At 50.8% G+C, this 24,597-nt stretch overlaps 1 protein-coding gene across 9 annotated transcripts in view; it reads left to right on the top strand.

The window, feature by feature from the left end:
- The window catches only part of LOC100614081 (uncharacterized), a 42,514-nt gene extending 18,176 nt beyond the window's left edge, over positions 1–24,338 (top strand). For 4 of the 9 annotated variants that reach the window (XM_063784624.1, XM_063784622.1, XM_063784623.1 and 1 more), the window contains 2 exons: positions 834–937; positions 4,084–6,587. In XM_063784624.1, coding sequence (XP_063640694.1) covers positions 4,461–5,498 — 1,038 coding nt within the window. In that variant the 5' untranslated portion in view covers positions 834–937; positions 4,084–4,460 and the 3' untranslated portion in view covers positions 5,499–6,587. Of the gene's footprint in view, positions 1–756; positions 938–4,083; positions 6,588–21,624 lie in introns of those variants that run through there. The other 5 variants (XR_010147721.1, XR_010147722.1, XM_063784625.1 and 2 more) reach the window with 3 other exon arrangements.
- Positions 24,339–24,597: the final 259 nt, after the last annotated feature.

Below are 24,597 nucleotides of genomic sequence, written 5' to 3' on the forward strand. Positions count from 1 at the left end.
TTCTAGGCATTCAATGTCCATTCAGGTCCTTACAAGCTATGTATGGCTGTGGAGAAGAGGGAAATAGGAGAGTGCATGCACCAGCGGAGAGCCTGAGCTGAGCTCCCATCAAGCAGCCTCAAGCCTGGGCTCCTAGGGTGCGGGTTCTGAACGGTGGTTAAGCTCAGAGCCCTGGGGCCCTGCCTCTTCAGGGTTAAAGGAGCCGGAAGAGGCCACAGCAAAAGCTCACAAAGCTGTCCTCCACTCTCAGCCCAAGGGTGTAGGTCTGCATCATTCCTTCCACTGTCACTGAGCACTTTTCGTGGGTCAGCCACTCCTCCAGTCTGGGGAAAAAGCACTGTTTAAGATGCAGGGCTGGAGTCCAGGAACTCCGTCTGGTGGCAGAGGTAGACAGGCAGCCAAGTTCATTTAAGGAGGAACAGTGGTGGCCACTGCTGGGAGGGAGTACCCAGGGAGGAGAGAGAAGTACCCAGGGAGGAGAGAGATGAGAGGCAATGATTCCACCTGCGGGGGTCTGCAGAGCCCTCAGAGGGTTGCCACTGGGTGGGTGGGGGGCACTGAGGATTCCCCCAAGCAGAGAGATGGGGAAGAGGTGGTGGAGGGTGAGGGAAAGAAGGTGGGTTTCACAGCCTCAGAGTAGGCACAAACCTTGGTTCTGAAAGATACTTGCTGTGAGACCTGGGCATGCTCATGAATGGGCCCAAACTTCAATTTCATCAGCAAAAGAAGGGTGAGGACCATTTTTTGTGATTGCAGTCAGCGTGTAATGTGGATGAGGCATCGATCCATGTGAGCACATTTCTCTGGTTGCTGGTTTCTTCTCTACATTCCAGGAGGCAGCAGAAGTTGCAGAGAAGAGTGAGGCACGTTTGAAAAAGGCTGAAAAATGTTTCTGTCCAGGCAAGGGTGTGTGCTGAACGACTCAAGGATTTTTTGGGTATGTCATTTCCCATTTCTCACCCCCAAATAGGACTCCACTTCCCATCTAAGCATTTGTATAAATATTGATTATTGGTTAGTGTGTATCAGAGTCCTATTGAGTAAAAATTATATGAGAAAAATTAAGAATCTCCAGAGATGGCAAGGTGTGAAACAAAAAACGCCAGGAAGGTAAATGCTCAAAGTTCACCACACACCACAGTGAGAAGTGTTGGGGGCCCAGGTCTCTGAGGCTGCCCAGAGGGGCTCAAGGTTTGTAGTGAATACAGGAATCAGCTGGAAGCTGTAGGCCATGTGACCCTTGGACCCCCATTCCAGGAGTAGGTGAACACGTCTGGGCAGGACCCCGGAATCTGCATTCCCAAGGGAGTGCCTAGTGATTCTAACACAGCAGGGCCTGATCCACCCTGATTCCATTGCCCATCTCCATCAAAGCTTCCTTTCACCAGTCAAGCCCCTGGCTGGGGAAAGGTCTGGAAACAGAAGTGGAGAATAAAATTCTGGGAAGAGTTCTATCCCCATGGCCATCCTGCCAATAGGAAGCCTGCCAATGTCGTGGTCTCAGGGGTGTTGGGTGTGGCCCAGCTGGAGAAGCATCCCTGGTGGTGGTCAGGAGGCTTCTGGCTTCTGGGCCCTTCTGCAGCCAATGCCTAAGGCAGCGAGGCCAGCCATTCCCAGAGAGCCAACTCTCAGGCAGGGGATCAGCTCCCACACACAGTGGGACTCAAGGGGCACTGGAGAGCTCCTCTTTCTCCCCCTCCGGCCGGAAGTTCTGTCTAACTGATACGGGTTAAAATCCTGAAGGCCCCCTGCCAGTGTGCAGGCATGATGTCCCAAAGGGGCAACATCTTAGACCAGCTGCACTCAGAGAGCTGCTCTAAGTAGAAGTGAGCTGGGCACCGGAGCCGTGGACCAGGACACAGAGGGAATGACATATTCAGATTCAGTCTGAATCAAGAAGAAAAGTGTCCAGATGGGCATGAGTTATTTTAACCTGATGCATTTAACCCACTATTTATTTGGCTCTGAAACTGGTTCTGTGGAAAGACAGTTTCTGCTCCTACCCGGAGCACCCAATTAGTCACAATGCTGGGAGACTCAAATCCATGTCAATAGGAACGTTGTATAGAGGGTGGTTGAAGATGAGGGCCTGGCATCTGGGTGAAGTATTGATGGATGTGCAGAATTCTAATGGCAGAAGTTAGGTGTGTGCGCATGGGTGGGTGCGTGTGTGTGAGTAAGGAGAGGGTGTGTCTCCAGAGGAGGCAGTGGCCTAATAAAGTTCAGTTGAACTGAATGAAGGATCCTTACAGGAGGCAGTTAGGCTTGGGGCTTGAGGAACTCCTGAATGCCAGATTCAGAAGTCTGTACTTCTAGGGGAGCAGCTGGGGTTTCTGACCCGGAGACTGACATGTGCTTTGAAAAGCTGATCTGGTGGCTAAGATTGGAGAGGGCCTGATGATGGCAGCACAGAGAACAGTCATGAAGCTCTTACAGCTGTCTAGCGTGGTGAAAGCTTGCCCCGGCAAGCGGCCTTTGGAGAAGAAATACTCTCAGGTAGTACTCACTAAGTGCCTACCATATGCAGAGAGTTTACACCGGTAACTCTAATCGTAGCAATCAGCCAGTCGGGTGAAGGCGATTCCCACCGTTCATTCTTCCAACTCAATATGCATTGAGTGCTTCTTTGATCCACTTGTGGGATAGACACAGCCTTCACTCTCAGAGAGCCGACCTTCTCATATCTTTTGCATGGCTCTTTTCAGAGAGGAGAAAACTGAGAGAGAAAACCAGCAACTTGCTCAAAGCTCACCAGCTAGTAACTGATGGGGTGTGGATTCAAATGTGTGTCTTGCTGGCTGCAAATGGCCTAAAAACACTCCCTGATATTTCCTGATCATTTCCTGGGCAAGGTGATAAGTGGGTTATTATTTATGTGCTATCATTTGATCATCCTAACAACTTTAATGAAGGAGGTATTAATTATAACCCATTTTTAGATGATGAAAGTGAGATGCAGAAAGGTGAAGCTGTCCAAGTCACAGTGAGTGGAAGAGCCAAAATTAGATATTTGTGTCCAGGCATGGAGGCTCATGCCTGTAATCCCAGCACTTTGAGAGGCCAAGGTGGGTGGATCACCTGAGGTCAGGAGTTTGAGACCAGCCTGGCCAACATGGTGAAATCCCATCGCTTCTAAAACAAACAAACAAACAAACAAACAAGCAAACAAACAAACAAACAAACACAAATTAGCCTGGCATGGCAGTGCACACCTGTAATCCCAGCTACTTGGGAGGCTGAGGCTGAGAATCACTTGAACTAGGGAGGCGGTGGTTGCAGTAAGCACAGATTGAGCCACTGCCCTCCAGCCTGGGTGACAGACTGAGACTCCATCTCAAAGAAAAAAAATAGTTAGATCTTTATTTCCAGGCCATCTGATATCAGGGCCTTACTCTTAAGCATTGCACTATCCAAAGATCCTCTCTCCCTCCCTCCCTTCCTTCTCCCCCAAAGAATTCAATATGGTTTTGGCAACCATGTGCAGTGTGTGTGTGTAGGTGGTGGTGGGGAGGATAAAAAGAGAAGAGTCGAAGGGGGTGCTGGCTTCTCAACCCTGTGCCCCTGGCAGATAGGGAACTGGGAAGCAGAGCAGGCCTGGGTGGAGGTTTGGGGAAGGGGAGCCAGGAGGGAACCCTAGTGTGTGGCCCTGGGGATCCAGGGGCAGCAGAAGGATGTGGGTCCTCTGGAGGAAGAGAGACCGAATGGAGAGGAACCCTGAGAGGAAGACTGTTTTCATCTGTGGCCTGTATTCAGACAGCTGCAGACTGAGGTCCTGATAGGAGAAGGCATTGTCCAAGAACACACTGCTGGACAAGCTGGGGGTGTTGCTCTGACAATGAGAAGAATTCTGGATTGGGAAACAGGACTAGCTCAGGTGCGGGAGAGGGGCAGCTGCGCGTCCCCACATGCGGGCTCCCTGTGTACAGGCAATGTGGCATATCTGAAGGTGCAGCCCCTGCCTTCAAGCCTCCATCATCTTCTCCCCAGGACAGGGATGACTGTAACTTTCTAGGCACCACCATCCAACTCATGTGCTGTGACCATCTGTATGACGTCTCTCTGTATGTATGTCTGTCTTCCCAGAGAGAATTGGAGTGTCTCACCAGAGGAGACCACGTCTGAAGGGCTTTGCATCCCTCCTTGGACATGTCTAATACCTAGCACTCAGAAAGCATCCAGTAAATATTCGTGGAAAGAAAGGAGTGGAGAAAGGGAGAAAGGGGAAAGGGAGTAGGGGAGAGAGAAGAAAGACTGCTTCTTGCCCAGGGCCTGGCATGGGGCGGAGGCAAAGCAGTGGGGTCCTCAGCTATGTCCCACTGTGAGTGCACAGCGAGTCCTGACCTTCAGAGGGTGCCGCCCGAGGGGCCCTGGCCTGTCTGAAGGGTGCACCAGCCGAGTGGCCTGCTCTGACCACCAGGCTCACCCATGACTACCTGGGTGGCTACAGCGAGTTCCTGACAATGAGTACAGCACTCAGTTATTGGGGCCCTTCCACCCACACGCTGTCCACTTCCTGGGGCACTGCTGTGGGCATGCGAGTGCTTGCTCCCCGGGGCACTGCTGTGGGCATGCGAGTGCTTGCTCCCCGGGGCACTGCTGTGGGCATGCGAGTGCTTGCTCCCCGGGGCACTGCTGTGGGCATGCGAGTGCTTGCTCCCCGGGGCACTGCTGTGGGCATGCGAGTGCTTGCTCCCCGGGGCACTGCTGTGGGCATGCGAGTGCTTGCTCCCCGGGGCACTGCTGTGGGCATGCGAGTGCTTGCTCCCCGGGGCACTGCTGTGGGCATGCGAGTGCTTGCTCCCCGGGGCACTGCTGTGGGCATGCGAGTGCTTGCTCCCCGGGGCACTGCTGTGGGCATGCGAGTGCTTGCTCCCCGGGGCACTGCTGTGGGCATGCGAGTGCTTGCTCCCCGGGGCACTGCTGTGGGCATGCGAGTGCTTGCTCCCCGGGGCACTGCTGTGGGCATGCGAGTGCTTGCTCCCCGGGGCACTGCTGTGGGCATGCGAGTGCTTGCTCCCCGGGGCACTGCTGTGGGCATGCGAGTGCTTGCTCCCCGGGGCACTGCTGTGGGCATGCGAGTGCTTGCTCCCCGGGGCACTGCTGTGGGCATGCGAGTGCTTGCTCCCCGGGGCACTGCTGTGGGCATGCGAGTGCTTGCTCCCCGGGGCACTGCTGTGGGCATGCGAGTGCTTGCTCCCCGGGGCACTGCTGTGGGCATGCGAGTGCTTGCTCCCCGGGGCACTGCTGTGGGCATGCGAGTGCTTGCTCCCCGGGGCACTGCTGTGGGCATGCGAGTGCTTGCTCCCCGGGGCACTGCTGTGGGCATGCGAGTGCTTGCTCCCCGGGGCACTGCTGTGGGCATGCGAGTGCTTGCTCCCCGGGGCACTGCTGTGGGCATGCGAGTGCTTGCTCCCCGGGGCACTGCTGTGGGCATGCGAGTGCTTGCTCCCCGGGGCACTGCTGTGGGCATGCGAGTGCTTGCTCCCCAGCTCCACTAGTGACACTGGCGGCCCCTCGCTGGGGCCTTCCCCGCCTGCTCCGCTCCATTACCGCTGCCGGGCTCCTCACGTCTCTCCTTGCTGCTTCCTGCACTGGGGTGAGGAGAGTGGGGCTGGTGCCCTTGAGACCGGAGAAGCTCCAGGCTTTTAAGGAAAACTGCCAGGGACGAAGAGAAGATATCACTTCCCCATGTGGTTGGCTTCCAGATTCAGAAGGAATGTCTGTCCTTGTGGATTCTGCACCAGATGACCCCAGATGCTGCCTCAGTACTAGGTCCCTGTGGCTCTGGAGCCTTTGCTGGGTCTGGGCAGCGTCTCTTCCTCTCCAGTTCATCCTTGGGTCTCTTCACCCTTGCCAGGGGCAGGCTTCCTGGTGAGAGGTCGACCTCCTGCATGAAGGCTCTCAAGAGGCCAGTTCAAAGCCAAGCTCCGGGTCTGTGCCTATGGGGCTGCTCCTCGATCAGGAGATGGTCACTCCCCTCCTGGTCTATACCCGTGGAATTCTCCTCCATCTGGAGATGGTCACTCTCCCTCCTGGTCTATACCCATGGAATTCTCCTCCATCAGGAGATGGTCACTCCCCTCCTGGTCTATACCCGTGGAATTCTCCTCCATCTGGAGATGGTCACTCCCCTCCTGGTCTATACCCGTGGGATTCTCCTCCATCTGGAGATGGTCACTCCCCTCCTGGTCTATACCTGTGGGGCTGCTCCTCCATCAGGAGGTGGTCACTCCCCCTCCTGGTCTATACCCGTGGGGCTGCTCCTCCATCAGGAGATGGTCACTCTCCCTCCTGGTCTATACCCGTGGGATTCTCCTCCATCTGGAGATGGTCACTCTCCCTCCTGGTCTATACGCGTGGGGTTCTCCTCAATCAGGAGGTGGTCACTCCCCTGCTGGTCTATACCCGTGGGATTCTCCTCCCTCAGAAGATGGTCACTCTCCCTCCTGGTCTATACCCATGGGATTCTCCTCCCTCAGAAGATGGTCACTCCCCCTCCTGGTCTACACCCGTGGGGCTGCTCCTCCATCAGGAGGTGGTCACTTTCCCTCTCGGCTGCTCAGTCCAAAAACAACCTCTCTGGAAAACTGTGTGGAATTTTTTTTAAAGAATTGAAACTAGAACTAGCATTTGATCCAGCCATCCCCCTACTGGGAATACACCCAAAGAAAAGGAAATCATTATATCAGAAAGATAGAATATGCATGTGGATGTTCATTGCAGCACCATTTACTATAGCAAAGATGGGCAGTTGAGCTAAGTGTCCAACAGTGGTAGACTGGATAAAGAGAATGTGTTACACACACAGCATGGAATACTACTCAGGCACAGCAAAGAATGAAATCATGCCTTTTGCAGCAACATGGATGGAGGTGGAGGTCAGGAGTTAGAGACCAGCCTGGCCAACCTGGTGAAATCGTGTCTCTACTAAAAATACAAAAATTAGCTGGGCATGAGGGTGCACACCTGTAGTCCCAGCTACTCTGGAGGCTGAGGCAGGAGAATCGCTTGAACCCAGGAGGTGGAGATGGCAGTGAGTTGAGATCACACCACTGCACTCCAGCCTGGGCAACAGAGTGAAATCCTGTCTCAAAAACAAAAATGAAAACAAAAAAAGCATACAAACCACAGGAGCTCCTCTTGGTTCCCCTTTGTCTTTCATTCCACCTCCAGAAATCCCAGCAGAATCACCTTCAAAAACTCCTAGAATCCAATTTTTCCCTTCCATTGCTACTGCCCTGATCTGAGCCTCCATAACCCTTACCCAAATGCTTCCTAAATGTATCCTGGCTGGTGCTGCTGAATTCCATGTCTTTCCAGCTGCCCTTTAAAATACGGTAGGAGGCAAGTCTTTTCTCAAAACCCTCCAGCGGCTTCTCTCTCAGAGTTGAGATCCTGCAGTGGCCTTCCTGGCCTCAGGTAGTGTCTGCTGTCCTGTACCCTCGGCCACTATACTCCAGCCACATGGCTTTGTGTTTCCCTTGGACATATCCAGCATGTTTCTGCCCCACGGTTTTGGCACTTGCTGTCCTTTCTGCCTGGAGCTCCTTCTCCTCCCTCTGCACTGAAGACCCTCCCTTCCTTTCAGGATGGCAGAGACATTATACTGTCATAACCACACCCCATATTCACCCTTACACGATGTGTCCCTCTCGGGCCAGCTAGGGGCTCAGCTCCATGTGCCCCTTGTCCTGGCAACAAAGCTGGCTGGGGCGGCCACCTGAAGTATGTCTCATGGAGCTGACTCAATGAGAGACACAGTCCGTTCCATGCACAGTCCACGCCACAGTAAGTCACATGGCCAGCGCTGACTTCCCCTGCACAGGAAGAACCTGCACCCACCACCCGCGGAGAAGGATCTAGAGCTGGGATGACTGAGCAGGATGCTAACAACCTCAAAGTTCTTCTTAGACCTCATGTCTTGAACAGCCCTAGGCAACATAGCAACACACACCATGACAACCCCACAAGAAGGCAACCCCTCCTCTGACAGCTTCTGGTGACAAAGCCACTCCACTTGTGACAACCTCAGGTCACACAGCAGCTCCTCCCCTGACACCCTAAGGTCACACAGCAACTTCTCCTTTTAAAGTCTCAGGTGACACAGCAGACTCTCCCCTGACAACCTCAGGTCACACAGTAACCCTTCAACTGACCTCAGGTGACACAGCCACCCCTCCCCTGACAACCTCAGGTCACACAGCCACCCCTCCCCTGACAACCTCAGGTCACACAGCCACCCCTCCCCTGACAACCTCAGATCACACAGCCACCCCTCCCCTGACAACCTCAGGTCACACAGCTACCCTTCAACTGACAACCTCAGGTCACACAGCCACCCCTCCCCTGACAACCTCAGGTCACACAGCCACTCCTTCCCTGACAACCTCAGGTCACACAGCCACCCCTCCCCTGACAACCTCAGGTCACACAGCCACCCCTCCCCTGACAACCTCAGGTCACACAGCCACCCCTCCCCTGACAACCTCAGGTCACACAGCTACCCTTCAACTGACAACCTCAGGTCACACAGCCACCCCTTCCCTGACAACCTCAGGTCACACAGCCACCCCTCCCCTGACAACCTCAGGTGACACAGTAACCCTTCAACTGACAACCTCAGGTCACACAGCCACCCCTCCCCTGACAACCTCAGGTCACACAGCTACCCTTCAACTGACAACCTCAGGTCACACAGCCACCCCTCCCCTGACAACCTCAGGTGACACAGTAACCCTTCAACTGACAACCTCAGGTCACACAGCCACCCCTCCCCTGACAACCTCAGGTCACACAGCTACCCTTCAACTGACAACCTCAGGTCACACAGCCACCCCTCCCCTGACAACCTCAGGTCACACAGCCACCCCTTCCCTGACAACCTCAGGTCACACAGCCACCCCTTCCCTGACAACCTCAAGTGACACAGCCACCCCTCTCCTGACAACTTCAGGTCACACAGCCACCCCTCCCCTGACAACCTCAGGTCACACAGCCACCCCTTCCCTGACAACCTCAGGTCACACAGCCACCCCTCCCCTGACAACCTCAGGTCACACAGTAACCCTTCAACTGACAACCTCAGGTGACACAGCCACCCCTCTCCTGACAACCTCAGGTGACACAGCCACCCCTCTCCTGACAACTTCAGGTCACACAGCCACCCCTCCCCTGACAACCTCAGGTCACACAGCCACCCCTCCCCTGACAACCTCAGGTCACACAGTAACCCTTCAACTGACAACCTCAGGTGACACAGCCACCCCTCTCCTGACAACCTCAGGTGACACAGCCACCCCTCTCCTGACAACTTCAGGTCACACAGCCACCACTCCCCTGACAACCTCAGGTCACACAGCCACCCCTCCCCTGACAACCTCAGGTCACACAGCCACCCCTTCCCTGACAACCTCAGGTGACACAGCCACCCCTCCCCTGACAACCTCAGGTCACGCAGTAACCCTTCAACTGACAACCTCAGGTGACACAGCCACCCCTCTCCCGACAACCTCAGGTGACACAGCCACCCCTCTCCTGACAACTTCAGGTCACACAGCCACCCCTCCCCTGACAACCTCAGGTCACACAGCCACCCCTCCCCTGACAACCTCAGGTCACACAGCCACCCCTCACCTGACAATCTCAGGTGACACAGCCACCCCTCCCCTCACAACCTCAGGTCACACAGCCACCCCTCCTCAGACAACTTCTGACATAGCAACTCCTTGCCTGACAACCCTAGGTAACATAGCAACCCTCCCTTGACAACCCATGTGACATGGCAATGCTTCTCCTGACAGCCACATGTCGGCAACCTCTGCCTGACAACCCAGGTGACATAACAGCAACCCCCGACAACCGCATGTTACCTTGCCACCCTCCCATACCAACTGTATGTGGGTATCCCCTCCTACCCCGCCTTGGGAACCCCATGTGAGGTTGCCAGCCTTTCCCTGGCCCTGGGCCCTCCATTTCTACTTGCTGTCTCCTCTGTTCCTCCCAAGAACTCACTGCTCTACCATGTAATCTCTTGTTTCTCTGCTGTCTTAGTCCACTTGGGCTGCCGGAGGAGTACACCTTGGGCAGGGAGGCTTAGATCCACCTGTCCATGGTTCTGGAGGCTGTGGAGCCTCTGTGTGGTGGGACCTTCCTGCTTTGCAGGTGGCTGTCTCCTCACTTGTCCTCACGCGGCTGCAGGCAGATGGAGAGATGCGGTGTTTCCTCCTCTTTCTCATCATGGGGGCTCCTCCCTGATGACCTGATTACCTCCCAAACACCCCATTTCCAAACACCATGGCACTGGGCATTGGATTTTGCTGTATGCATTCTGGGGGATACACTTCTGCTCACATGCATTAGATTTTGGTGTGTGCATTCTGGGGGATACACTTCTGCTTACAGGCAGTGGATTTTGGTGTATGCATTCTGGGGGATACACTTCTGCTCATAGGCAGTGGATTTTGGTGTGTGCATTCTGGGGGATACACTTCTGTCCACAACACCTGTGTTGTGTACTGTCTCTCCTTGATCAGAGTGCAGTCTCTAAGGGGGTCTTTTTCGATTCCGTTCACTATGATGTTGTAGCATCTAGAACAGTGACCAGCATGTAGTGGGTTCAGAATCAATATTCTCTGCGTAACTGTTACGGCCTGAACTGTGGCTCCTTCTGATTTACATGTGAAAGCCCTAACCCCCAATGTGAGTGTATTTGGACATAGGGTATTTGAGGAGCTCATAGGGTAGGGCTCTCATCAGATAAGACTGGTGTCCTTTTAGGAAGAGGAAGAGACACCAGGGCTGAGAGTGCCACATAGGGAAGGAAAGACCATGTGAGGACACAGTGAGAAGATGGCCATGTGCAGGCTAGGAAGGGAGGCCTCACCAGGCACCACCCTTGACCTTGAAGTCCCAGCCTCCAGAACTATGAGCAATGAATGCCTGTTTTTTTTCTGTTTTTGTTTTTATTTATTATCATTATTTTTATTATTATACTTTAAGTTCTAGGGTACATGTACACAACGTGCAGGTTTGTTACATATGTATACATGTGCCATGTTGGTGTGCTGCACCCATTAACTCGTCATTTACATTAGATACATCTCCTAATGCTATCCCTCCCTCCTCCCCTACCCCACAACAGGCCCCAGTGTGTGATGTTCCCCTTCCTGTGTCCATGTGTTCTCATTGTTCAATTCCCACTTATGAGTGAGAACATACAGTGTTTGGTTTTCTGTCCTTGCGATAGTTTGCTCAGAATGATGGTTTCCAGCTTCATCCATGTCCCTACAAAGGACATGAACTCATCCTTTTTTATGGCTGCATAGTATTCCATGGTGTATATGTGACACATTTTCTTAATCTAGTCTATCATTGATGGACATTTGTGTTGGTTCCAAGTCTTTGCTATTGTGAATAGTGTCACAATAAACATACATGCTTGTGTGTCTTTATAGCAGCATGATTTATAATCCTTTGGGTATATACCCAGTAATGGGATGGCTGGGTCAAATGGTATTTCTAGTTCTAGATCCTTGAGGAATCACCACACTGTCTTCCACAATGGTTGAACTAGTTTACAATCCCACCAACAGTGTAAAAGTGTTCCTATTTCTCCACATCCTCTCCAGCACCTGCTGTTTCCTGAGTTTTTAATGATTGCCATTCTAACTGGTGTGAGATGGCATCTCATTGTGGTTTTGATTTGCATTTCTCTGATTGCCACTGATAATGAGCATTTCTTCATGTGTTTGTTGGCTGCATAAATGTCTTCTTTTGAGAAATGTCTCTTTATATCCTTTGCCCACTTTTTGATGGGGTTGTTTGATTTTTTCTTGTAAATTTGTTTAAGTTCTTTGTAGTTTCTGGATATTAGCCCTTTGTCAGGTGGGTAGATTGCAAAAATTTTCTCCCATTCTGTTGGTTGCCTCTTTACTCTGTTGGTAGTTTCTTTGGTGTGCAGAAGCTCTTTAGTTTAATTAGATCCCATTGGTCAATTTTGGCTTTTGTTGCCATTGCTTTTGGTGTTTTAGACATGAAGTCCTTGCCCATGCCTATGTCCTGAATGGTATTGCCTAGGTGTTCTTCTAGGGTTTTTATGGTTTCAGGTCTAACATTTAAGTGTTTAATCCATCTTGAATTAATTTTTGTATAAGGTGTAAGGAAGGGATCTAGTTTCAGCTTTCTACATATGGCTAGCCAGTTTTCCCAGCACCATTTATTAAATAGGGAATCCTTTCCCCATTTCTTGTTTTTGTCAGGTTTCTCAAAGATCAGATGGTTGTAGATGTGTGGTATGGCTCTGTTCTGTTCCATTGGTCTATATCTGTGTTTTGGTACCAGTACCATGCTGTTTTGGTTACTGTAGACTTGTAGTATAGTTTGAAGTCAGGTAGCATGATGCCTTCAGCTTTGTTCTTTTGGCTTAGGATTGACTTGGCGATGCGGGCTCTTTTTTGGTTCCATATGAACTTTAAAGTTGTTTTTTCCAATTCTGTGAAGAAAGTCATTGGTAGCTTGATGGGTATGGCATTGAATCTATATATTACTTTGGGCAGTATGGCCATTTTTGCGATATTGATTCTTCCTATCCATGAGCATGGAATGTTCTTCCATTTGTTTGTGTCCTCTTTTATTTCATTGAGCAGTGGTTTGTAGTTCTCCTTGAAGAGGTCCTTCACATCCCTTGTAAGTTGGATTCCTAGGTATTTTATTCTCTTTGAATTAATTGTGAATGGGAGTTCACTGATGATTTGGCTCTCTGTTTGTCTGTTATTGGTGTATAAGAATGCTTGTGATTTTTGCACATTGATTTTGTGTCTTGAGACTTTGCTGAAGTTGCTTATCAGCTTAAGGAGATTTTGGGCTGAGACGATGGGGTTTTCTAAATATACAATCATGTCATCTCCAAACAGGGACAATTTGACTTCCTGTTTTCCTAATTGAATACCCTTTATTTCTTTCTCCTGCCTGATTGCCCTGGCCAGAACTTCCAACACTATGTTGAATAGGAGTGGTGAGAGAGGGCATCCCTGTCTTGTGCCAGTTTTCAAAGGGAATGCTTCCAGTTTTTGCCCATGCGGTATGACATTGGCTGTGGGTTTGTCATAAATAGCTCTTATTATTTTGAGATACATCCCATCAATACCTAATTTATTGAGAGTTTTTAGCATGAAGGGCTGTTGAATTTTGTCAAAGGCCTTTTCTGTGTCTATTGAGATAATCATGTGGTTTTTGTCTTTGGTTCTGTTTATATGCTGGATTACGTTTATTGATTTGCGTATGTTGAACCAGCCTTGCATTCCAGGGATGAAGCCCACTTGATCATGGTGGATAAGCTTTTTGATGTGCTGCTGGATTCAGTTTGCCAATATTTTATCAAGGATTTTTGGATCAATGTTTACAGGGATATTGGTCTAAAATTCTCTTTTTTTGTTGTGTCTCTGCCAGGCTTTGGTATCAGGATATGCTGGCCTCATAAAATGAGTTAGGGAGGATTTCCTCTTTTTCTATTGATTGGAATGGTTTCAGAAGGAATGGTACCAGTTCCTTCTTGTACCTCTGGTAGAATTCAGCTGTGAATCCGTCTGGTCTTGGACATTTTTTGGTTGGTAGGCTCTTAATTATTGCCTCAATTTTAGAGCCTGTTATTGGTCTATTCAGGGATTCAATTTCTTCCTGGTTTAGTCTTGGGAGGGTGTATATATCCAGGAATTTATCCATTTCTTTTAGATTTTCTAGTTTATTTGCATAGAGGTGTCTCTGATGGTAGTTTGTATCTCTGTGGGATAGGTGGTGATATCCCCTGTATTATTTTTTATTGCATCTATTTAATTCTTCTCTCTTTTCTTCTCTATTAGTCTTGCTAGTGGTCTATCAATTTTGTTAATCTTTTCAAAAAACCAGCTCCTGGATTCATTGATTTTTTGAAGGTTTTTTTGTGTGCTATCTCCTTCAGTTCTACTCTGATCTTAGTTATTTCTTGCCTTCTGCTAGCTTTTGAATGTGTTTGCTCTTGCTTCTCTAGTTCTTTTAATTGTGATGTTAGGGTGTCAATTTTAGATCTTTCCTGCATTCTCTTGTGGGCATTTAGTGCTATAAATTTCCTTCTATGCATTGCTTTAAATGTGTCCTAGAGATTCTGGTATGTTATGTTGTGTCTTTGTTCTCATTGGTTTCAAAGAACATCTTTATTTCTTCCTTCATTTTGTTATGTACCCAGTAGTCATCCAGGAGCAGGTTTTTCAGTTTCCATGTAGTTGAGCAGTTTTGAGTGAGTTTCTTAATCCTGAGTTCTAGTTTGATTGCACTGTGGTCTGAGAGACAGTTTGTTATAATTTCTGTTCTTTTATATTTGCTGAGGAGTGCTTTACTTCCAACTACGTGGTCAATTTTGGAATAAGTGCAATGTGGTGCTGAGAAGAATGTATATTCTGTTGATTTGGGGTGGAAAGTTCTGTAGATGTCTAGTAGGTCCACTTGGTGCAGAGCTGAGTTCAATTCCTGGATATCCTTGTTAACTTTCTGTCTCATTGATCTGTCTAATGTTGACAGTGGGGTGTTAAAGTCTCCCATTATTATTGTGTGGGAGTCTAAGTCTCTTTGTAGGTCTGTAAGAACTTGCTTTATGAATCTGGGTGCTCCTGTATTGGGTGCATATATATTTAGGATAGTTAGCTCTTCTTGTTGAATTGATCCTTTTACCATTATGTAATGGCCTTCTTTGTCTCTTTTGATCTTTGTTGGTTTAAAGTCTGCTTTATCAGAGACTAGGATTGCAACCCCTGCCTTTTTTTTGTTTTCCATTTGCTTGGTAGATCTTCCTCCATCCCTTTTATTTTGAGCCTATGTGTGTCTCCGCACATGATATGGGTCTCCTGAATACAGCATACTGATGGGTCTTGACTCTTTATCCAATTTGCCAGTCTGTGTCTTTTAATTGGAGCATTTAACCCATTTACATTTAAGGTTAATATTGTTATGTGTGAATTTGATCCTGTCATTATGATGTTAGATGCTTATTTTGCTCATTAGTTTATGCAGTTTCTTCCTAGCATCAATGATCTTTACAATTTGGCATGTTTATGCAGTGGCTGGTACTGATTTTTCCTTTCCATGTTTAGTGCTTCCTTCAGGAGCTCTTGTAGGCAGGCCTGGTGGTGACAAAATCTCTCAGCATTTGCTTGTCTGTAAAGGATTTTATTTCTCCCTCACTTATGAAGCTTAGTTTGGCTGGATATGAAATTCTGGGTTGAAAATTCTTTCTTTAAGGATGTTGAATATTGGCCACCACTCTCTTCTGGCTTGTAGAGTTTCTGCTGAGAGATCAGCTGTTAGTCTGATGGGCTTCCCTTTGTGGGTAACCCGACCTTTCTCTCTGCCTGCCCTTAACATTTTTTCCTGTATTTCAACTTTGGTGTATCTGACAATTATGTGTCTTGGAGTTGCTCTTCTTGAGGAGTATCTTTGTGATGTTCTCTGTATTTCCTGAATTTGAATGTTGGCCTGCCTTGGTAGGTTGGGGAAGTTCTCCTGGATAATATCCTGCATAGTGTTTTCCAACTTGGTTTCATTCTCTCTGTCACTTTCAGGTACACCAATCAGACGTAGATTTAGTCTTTTCACATAGTCCTATATTTCTTGGAGGCTTTGTTCATTTCTTTTTCTCTTTTTTCTCTAAACTTCTCTTCTCGCTTCATTTCATTCATTTGATCTTCAATCACTGATACCCTTCCTTCCGGTTGATCGAATCGGCTACTGAAGCTTGTGCATTCATCACGTAGTTCTCGTGCCATGATTTTCAGCTCCATCAGGTCATTTAAGGTCTTCTCTACTCTGGTTATTCTAGTTAGCCATTCGTCTAATGTTTTTTCAAGGTTTTTAACTTCTTTGCCATGGGTTCAAACTTCCTCCTTTAGCTTGGAGAAGTTTGATCATCTGAAGCCTTCTTCTCTCACCTCGTCAAAGTCATTCTCTGTCTATCTTTGTTCTGTTGCTGGCGAGGAGCTGCATTTCTTTGGAGGGGAAGAGGAGCTTTGATTTTTAGAATGTTCAGCTTTTCTGCTTTGGTTTCTCCCCATCTTTGTGGTTTTATCAACCTTTGGTCTTTGATGATGGTGACATACCGATGGGGTTTTGGTATGGATGTCCTTTCTGTTTGTTAGTTTTCCTTCTAGCAGTCAGGACCCTCAGCTGCAGGTCTGTTGGAGTTTGCTGGAGGTCCACTCCAGATCCTGTTTGCCTGGGTATCACCAGTGGAGTCTGCAGAACAGCAAATATTGCAGAACAGCAAATGTTGCTGCCTGATTGTTCTTCTGGAAGCTTCACCTCAGAGGGGCACCCTGCCGTGTGATTGAAGTCCCCCATTGTTTTGTTTTGGCAGCTGATTTAGTAAACAAACAAGAATGAAGAAGGAAACCATAGCTGAGTGGCAGAGTGTGCCTGGCTGTTTACACAGGACGCCAGGGCAGGTCTCCTGGAGAGAGACGTGCCAGAGGGATGGGCCGAGGCCCAGGAGGAAGTGAACCTGCTCAGGGGCAGAAAGGAGACATGAGAGAGGTGAGAGAGGTGGGCAGGAGCCAGGCCTTGGAGGCTGGGCCACCAGGAAATGAGTTTGAACCTTATTGGGAAGCCACTGGGAGGCTTGAAGGAGGGTAACAAACTATGATTTTAGAGACCAAAAAAAAGGGTTCCTTGGTGCCTGGGTGGAGGACGGGCTTCAGAGGGAGAAACTGTGAGCTCCTGGAGTGCAGGCATGAAGGCAGGAGTGTCCTCGCTCCAGCCCTGGGCACGGGCCTAGCTCCTTGGTGCTCAGTGTGTAGTGGGGGCATGTATTAACTGGAATGGTGCTTTGCTTTTGTTCTCTCTACTTTGGGTGGTGGACAGCTTTCCTCTGTGGTGCTCTTTCTCCTTCCCTTCATTTTCCCAGGGGTCCATCCTCTGCATTTACCTGGGAGGGAGCTCTGTTACCTGGGGAGGGGCTCACAGTCCTAGGCAGAATGGGGGCTCCCAGTGCCAGCTCCTAGGGCAGGAGCGACAGCCTCAGAAGCCTCAGCACTCAGATCTGTATCACGGTCCCAACCAGAGCCTTGTTGTGTGCAGAGCCCTCCCTCTGCAGTGAAGAGCCCGAGGAAGCCATGTTCTGGCTGAAGCCGGAGTGGGCTGGCTGGGTGCCTGGCTCTGGCACTGAAGCTGCCTCTCGGCTCACCTCCCAAGCAGCAGGGCATCTTGGGGGAAGGCAGTGTCAGCCCATGGTGCTTTGCTCTGTCTCTGGCTCCTGGACTGGGCTCTGAGCCCAGGCAGTTTAATGCCACTGTGGACTTCATTCCAGGAGGTGTGGGGACCTCTGGAGAGCTCCACAACCCCATGGGGTAGGGCGCCTGGTGCTGGTTGAGGCCAGGCCTTCAGCTGGACACAATTTTGTCGTTGCCGCCACTGACTGCCATCTGGGTCACTGCTGTTAGTTCCCAGTGGGGCTCAGCTCCCCTACAGATGATCTCTGTAGCTCACCCCAGCCTGCGGATGGAGAAAAACAGTAGGCCCTGCCGGAACACGCTTTGGGAGCAGCCCATGGTGGCCTGGGGGCTCTACAGGAGCTTCCCCTCCCCCTCCCACCAGTGAAGAGGAAGGTGCCACTGGTACCCGAGAGTGTTGTGTGTGCCTCCATGCCTCCCATGTGCAGCGTGGCTGTGCACGTGTGAGAGTGGGTGAACATGCCCACGTGTGCACGCAGGTGTGTGTCCCACAAGACACCCGTGCTCACATGCACACTCCTCTGTGTCTGCTCATGTGTCTGTGTATGTACTCGACTCAACCCAGGTTTATCGAAGACCTGCTATTGAAGGTCTGCTATGGGCCAGGCCCTGTAGGGTACTCGGGGACTGCAAACTCGATGCTTTTTTTGCTCTTATGGACTGTTTAGTCCAACAGGGGAGGCGGATATGAATTGAGCAATTAAAGGTTACATGTAAACTGTCAAATGTGAGACACGCTCCTGTGAGTTCTCATGTATTAGTGAATGTACGCTTCTGAGGGGCAACTGTGTCCCTGGGAGGAAACTTGTGTCTGCTGGTGCTCCCGTGTGTGCCTGTGCACACCCATGCTGGTTCTTGCACGCACTTCGTCTCTATAAGAGGGCTGCAGAAAAGAAGACTGGATGTGCACGACATACTGAATCTGAGGATCTGGAAAGAGAGAGCAGGGAGCAATGTCTGAGGATGTCCTGGAGACTGTGTTGATGGGCCCCAGGAGACCGAGCCATGCACGGGACTCTAAGGTCCCTGAAAGAGCCGATGAGTGGCCTGGTGGGACCACTCAGAGTCTGGCCATCACCCTAACTCTGCCCCGACCAGTGATATGATCTCAGGCTGTCGCCTTGGTTTTCTCATTCGTAAAATCATGATCGTAGACTAAACAGTCCCGAAAGCGCTATTGAACCTTGACATTCCATGAGTCTGGACATGACCCCTGCCCTTAGGGATTCTATCTTACAAATAGGGCTCGAAGAGATACCTAAGTACATAACCGCACACACACACACACACACACACAAACAATCACACACATACACTCTCACACACATACACACACACGTACACATGTGCACGGGCATGGAAATGTATAAGGTTGAGTGAAGGAGCTCCCAAATAAGTAGTCAGAGGAGGCCTCTTGGAGGCATTAAAGACACGATTGGAAAGCTTGATCTTGCAGGGAGGGGAGAGGAGGTCCCCAGAGCTGCTGGGGACATGGTGGGCTGCCGGTGAGTGTCGGCGGCTTGGAACCTTTGGAGGGCGGCAGGGGCTTAGTTTGCACTTCCAGTGTGGAAACCAGAGGTGTGTGAGTTGGCTCAGGCTGTCCTATGATGAACCTCCCAGGGGTTGGGCGGCTCAGCTCTCGGAATTGTGAAAGGAGCTCCCAAGGCTGGAAGTCTGAGATCAAGCTGTCAGCAGAGTTTGTTCCTTCTGAGGCTTCCTCTCCTCTCGGCTTGCATGTGACTACGTGGCTATCTTCTCCCTGTGTCCTCACATGGCCGTCCTTCTGTGTGTCTGTGTCCCAGGCTACTCTTCTTAGGAGGACGCCAATCATCCTGGATGGGGGCTGCTCCAGTGACCTCCTGTTGCCTTCATGGCCTCTTTAAGGTCCTGTCTTCAAATACAGTCAAGTTTTGAGGCATTAGAGGTCAAGACTTCCACATATGAATTTCTGTGGGACACAATTCACACATAACAGGAGGGGTGGCAGAAACTTCCTCCTGTGAATTGAGACACAGGAAGAGCAGCCAGACATGGGCAAGTGTGGAGGAGAGTGGCCTCTTTCCACCTGTGGATGTGGAGTGTTGCCCAGAGAGGCAGGTGAGTGGGGCTTGCCCAGGACCTGGCCAAGGACCAGCCACTGAATCCTTGGTCTCTATAAAACGAGGCTGAGCCTGCCAGCTTGGCCAACTACACATGGTGGTGGGGTGCAAAGGAGCGAGTAAAGTTTAGAGTGTTACGCAAAGAGACAGTCGTCAGAATAACGTAATTCCTTGGTGCTGAATGCACGCCGGACTGTGCTAAGAGATGTGCCTGCGTGGCAGGGTGGATTTGCAAGTTCTTATTCCCACAGGTGGCCTGACCTGATGGAACGGGGAGTGCAGCTCAAGGCCCAGACAGAGACCCACACTCTTTTTCCATAATTATATAAATGTCAGAAGTAAGGCTCAGAGGCTTGAAGTCATTCGGAGTCACCAAGCCGGTATCCAATGCTGATGGCTTGTACATTCTTCTGGATTTTGTGTGGGCTGCAGTTGCACTGCATTTATTTTAGAGATGTTTGAGAGATACATTTATTTTGTAGTCGTTAGATCTTCTGCTTTCCTAAGCAGATGGAAGAGGGCACAGAAGTGCACACACGGAGTGCCGTGCCGTGGGCAAGGCTGAGGAGCGGAACGTACAGTCTCGCTGTGGGGGTTCCTTTTGCTGTTGATGCTTCATGATGAAATTCTAGACATTTGGGGCAGTTTTATTGGGGGAGAAATTTGGGGCAGGTTGAGAGGAGAGCTTTTTGGCATCCTGGAAACGTGCTGTCCAGAGGTTTCCCTTTCCACAAATGATGGGTAACACACGTGCGCTTGAGCGAGGCCCGTGAAAGGCCTTGCATTGCTTTTCTGCTCTGGAGCGTAAGGGCGCCGCTGCACACCCCAGCCCTGGACAGTCTTGAGCTCTGCCTGACACTGCACATCCCAGCCCTGGACAGTCTCGAGCTCTGCCTGACCTGGGGGAGCACTGCTCTTCTTTGCCTTTATTCTTCCCCAGGCCAGGCAGCTTCCAGCTAACCTCGTCCAGCAGGCAGGGTGGCTGCTCTCCTGCCCGTGAATGTGAAGAGCTGATTTTTCCAGCAAGTAAGGCTTTGGTGTAGGGCTGCCCTACGCTTCCCTCTCAGCATGTTCTAGCAGCTTGTTGCATGAAATCACTCACTTGAGTGGCTTTTGCTGCAGCCTGAAGCCGTGCCATCCAAACCAATCCCTTTCCGTCTTGACCACCTCACCCCAAATCCAGTGGCCTCAGTGTGCCTCCTGGCCCTGCATGCCAGCCAGTCTCATCACCTGGCTGAGTGTGGAGGAGCGTGGCCAGGCGTCTGAAGGGTGGGCCAGGTCCAGGGGCAGGGGCTGGGCTGGGCAGGGATGGGGAAGGCAGGCTCCTGCTGTGGTAGGGAACTGAGGGAGCTGCACAGGGTGGGGCCAGAGGCAGGAGGTGGGGCTCCGGGGTCTCCAGAGCCTAGGAGGGACTTAGGAGATTCCTGCCTGGGGAGAGCCGGATCCTGGAAACAGGACTCTTCCTATCCAGGCAGGTTTTGGGAGGTCATCTTCCCAGCACTGGCCGGTGGTTAAAGGAAAGATTTTAAACCCATGCGGACCTGAGCTCCATATTAAATGTAGAACCCTAGGTGGCTTCACCGCCTGGGCCTTGTTCCATCCCACAGCTGTAAAATGCCAGCGATGCCAGTGCTGAGGTGCTGTGTGAGGCTTCAGCGAGGTGTGCATGGACGGGGTTGGGTGTCGGGCAGGGCATAGATCTGGCTCTGGGGGTGCTTATTTGGGGGTGCATCGGAACTTCCAAGCACAATGGGGACCTTCAGGGTGCTGAGGTGGGAGAGGGAGGGTCTCACTGCGTGGGCCTCCTTCCCTCTCTCTCCCCCGTGTGTCACCCCCTTCTCGTCTCTCCATTTCTGATGATCGGACCTTGGGGCCTCTTCCTCTTTGAAGACCCTGCCTGGGCTCCTGCTGGTGCCGGGTGTGCTTGAGCCTCCCTCGTGGGCCCTGATCCCACGTCCTCCCCGATGTCCTCCTGAAACCCAAAAATTATTTCCCAATGTGCTTTCCAGACTCAAATGACCCCACCCCACCTGCCCCACCAGGACTCTGCTCAAAGGAAACAACTTTAGGGAAAAAAATGAAGCTGTTTTAAATATAAATGGCCAGGGCACAGTAGGCTCTTATTAAAATACAGAGAGATTAACAAGGTCTCATTCCCCTCAATTATTAACAATGTACTTGTTCTTCAGGAAAGTACCATGAAAATTTAAAACGATGAAAATGGTGGTTGTTCACGTAAAACTGCTCAGTTAATCTGTGAGGAATGTTTTATTCAGTGCATTGAATGAACAGCGTGACATTGGACACCTGCTGATCCATCACCCCGGGGCCCGGGCAGGCACGTGGATGAAGAGAGATGGAGAAGACCAGGCACGAGACTGTGGAGAGCCACACCACCAGAAACCCCTGCCCGATGCACCGTCCAGCCCACACCTGTGGATGCATGGGGACTTGCAGGCAGGGCTCCCACCGTGGACTCAGGAACAGGCAGGGAAGCTGCTGCCTCACCAGGCGAAGGGGCCAGGAGGGGGAGGCGGAGAGGCCCGTCTAGCCCCTGCGGCTGTTACCGTGGTGCCTCCTCACTGGCCAGTGCGGCCGCGCCTCAGCTTCGTTAATAGGGGAGGGGGCCTAAGAGTTTTCACATCCAGGCTCGGGCAGTGGGGAGGCAGGCAGGAGTGGCCGCTGGTTTTTCAGACCTCCCAGGGAGGCCGAGGAAATGGCCCGTCCTGGAGTGGGCGTGGTTCTGTCTTCAGATGGATGCTGGAGGGTTGGGCTGCGCGGGACGCTGGGCCCTGCTGCTTCCAGGAGGATACGCTGTCCGGGGCTGCACAGGTTGGCTGTGTTTTTTGGATGCTTGATATTTTGTTTTTTCTTCTCTTCACTCTGTCATGAAACTGGCAATAGTAGTTTGTAAATAAATATGTGTTATAGGTGAATATTTGCTATGAGTAAATTAATAAAGGAGTGAATAGATGAGCAATTGATGTAGGGCCTGTCCTGTCTCAGCGAGCCCCACGAAGGCCTGCGCGCCGGCCAGAGCCTGCCTGCCTGCCAGGGTACTGGGACGCCACTCTCAAAGCGGTGGGACCCAGCCGCTGATCCTGCTGAGGAGGCCCGGTCTCAGAAAACTGAGCGGCTGCTTCTGCAGACCCTGCATCCTCCCCTCCCTGGAGAAAGAAGCTCTGGCTGAGTCCTGAGACCGAACCCTTGGGTGCCACAGAAACGGGCTTTGCTGCCTGTCAGTCAAGCGGTGGGAGAAACAGACCTGGGGAGGAGGAGGCTGGGAGGGCGGTGTTTTCTGCACAGTGAGCAGCTCCTTAGCCTGGTGCCATTTCTCTCCAAACACCCTGAAGGTTGAGCCCAGGGTGAAGATGTAGAGGCAAGTTTTGGGGGGATGGAGTGGGCTTGGAGGGATGCTGGCGCCTTAGCAGGCTGTGCCCCTGAGGCGCCCAGTGTCTGCGGGTACAGGAACATGTTGCCGAGGGCATTTGGGTGTGGGTGGGGTGGGGAAGGGGAGACAGGGCTGTCTCTTTTAATGGGTATCTGCGAGCATGTGATTGTAAGAGAGGGAGAAGTAGGGGAAGAAGAAGGCCTCCTTGGGAGGTGCGTCATCCTGAGGAAGGCTGAACAATGAGCGTCTTGGAGAGTCAACTCAGAAGCACAACCTTGCAGAGCAGGCAAAAACAACAGGGCTTCTTGAGGCTGCCCGGGCACTCATGCAATCACCATTGCCTGCTGTGAATGAGCCTACATTTTGTTGGGGAAGAGACGCAACGACGCCAAACGATGGACTCTGAGTCAACGATAAGATGAAACAAAATTAAAACAAAGTAGGAAATCAAGGAGGCTGCTGTGATGGCGTTGCGGAGATGATGTTTGCTTTGAGAACTGGACAAGTGAGCCCCTGAACTGCATCTGCACCCAGAGGCTGAGCCGGTGCACAGGACTTGCAGAGGGACTGGCCTGGGCTTGTAGAGCAGCACGACGGCCCCGGGCCTGGAGGAGCAAGGGTGGGAAGGGGGGCAGGCCAGCTCCTGCCAGGCTGGAGAAGGACACAGACCTCAGGCCACCTGTGCCTGGGTGATTGTGAACTTGTAACAAATGTGATCTTATTTATGTTTTGAAAAAGGCAACACAAACCAACACGAGCCCTGTGAGGACCAGGTGACAGCCGCCCAAAAGCCGACACAAGGAACAAGCCCGGAGGAGCGAGGATGGGTGCTGTGAAGGAGGGTGTGCAGCTGGGCCCGCAGTCAGACCTGGTGAGATCAGAGGAGGGGGTGCCACCAGTCTGTGGACGAAGATGAGAAGCTGGAATAGAGCAGAAAACAGGAGGCTGCCACTCTCCATCTTTCCCAAAGTCACTCCAGGAGCAAGGGTGTCATTTAATGAAATGACGGACTCTCCATTTCACATTTTTCCCCCAAGTGCAGAGTGCAGGGAAGCAGATGGGCTAAATTTTTAGAGTCAGGGTTATTAATGTATACTTTACATAGTAAACTTTCCCCTTTTAAGTGTGCAGGCCTGAGGTTTGCCAAATATGTGTAGGCATTTAATCACCACCACGATCAAGATGTAGAATATTCCCACCATCAAAAAGTTTGCTGTGTCCCTTGATGGTCATGCCCCATTCCACAGCCCCAGCCCCAGCCCCTGGAGATTGCTGTCTGCTTTATGTTCCAGTGGTTTTATCTTTTCCAGACTGTATGGATGTGAATGGAATCAGATGTGATTCCAAGTTGTTTTATCTTTTCCAGACGTGAATGGAATCAGATGTACGAAATCCTATGGTAGGGGTCTTCTGAGTCTAGCTCCTTTTGTTTAGCGTGATGCATTTGAAATTAATCCATGTCTCAGGCATCAGGGGTTCAATTCTTTTTCTGCTGAGTAGTATTTCGTTGTATGGATGTACTGCAATTTGCCTATCCATTCACCTGTTGATGTACATTTGAGATTTTTGGCAATTATGAATAAAGCTGCTATAAACAGACATGGATTTTATGTAGACACGTCTTCATTTCTGTTGAGTAAATAACAAGGCATGAGATTTCTGGGCCATAGGGTAAATGTGTGTTTCACTTTATAAGAAACTGACAAGCTGTTTCCAAAGCGGTTGCTCCATTTTGCATTGTGTGAGCGTTTTAGCTGTTCTGCGTCCTTTCCAGCACCTGGTGTGCCCATTTAAAAGACTTCAGCCACTCTCAGTAGGTGTGTAGGACTGGACTTAAATTTAAATTTGAGAGGCGTCA

The sequence above is a fragment of the Pan troglodytes genome, chromosome 9, assembly GCF_028858775.2.
Source record: "Pan troglodytes isolate AG18354 chromosome 9, NHGRI_mPanTro3-v2.0_pri, whole genome shotgun sequence".
Lineage (NCBI taxonomy): Eukaryota > Metazoa > Chordata > Mammalia > Primates > Hominidae > Pan > Pan troglodytes.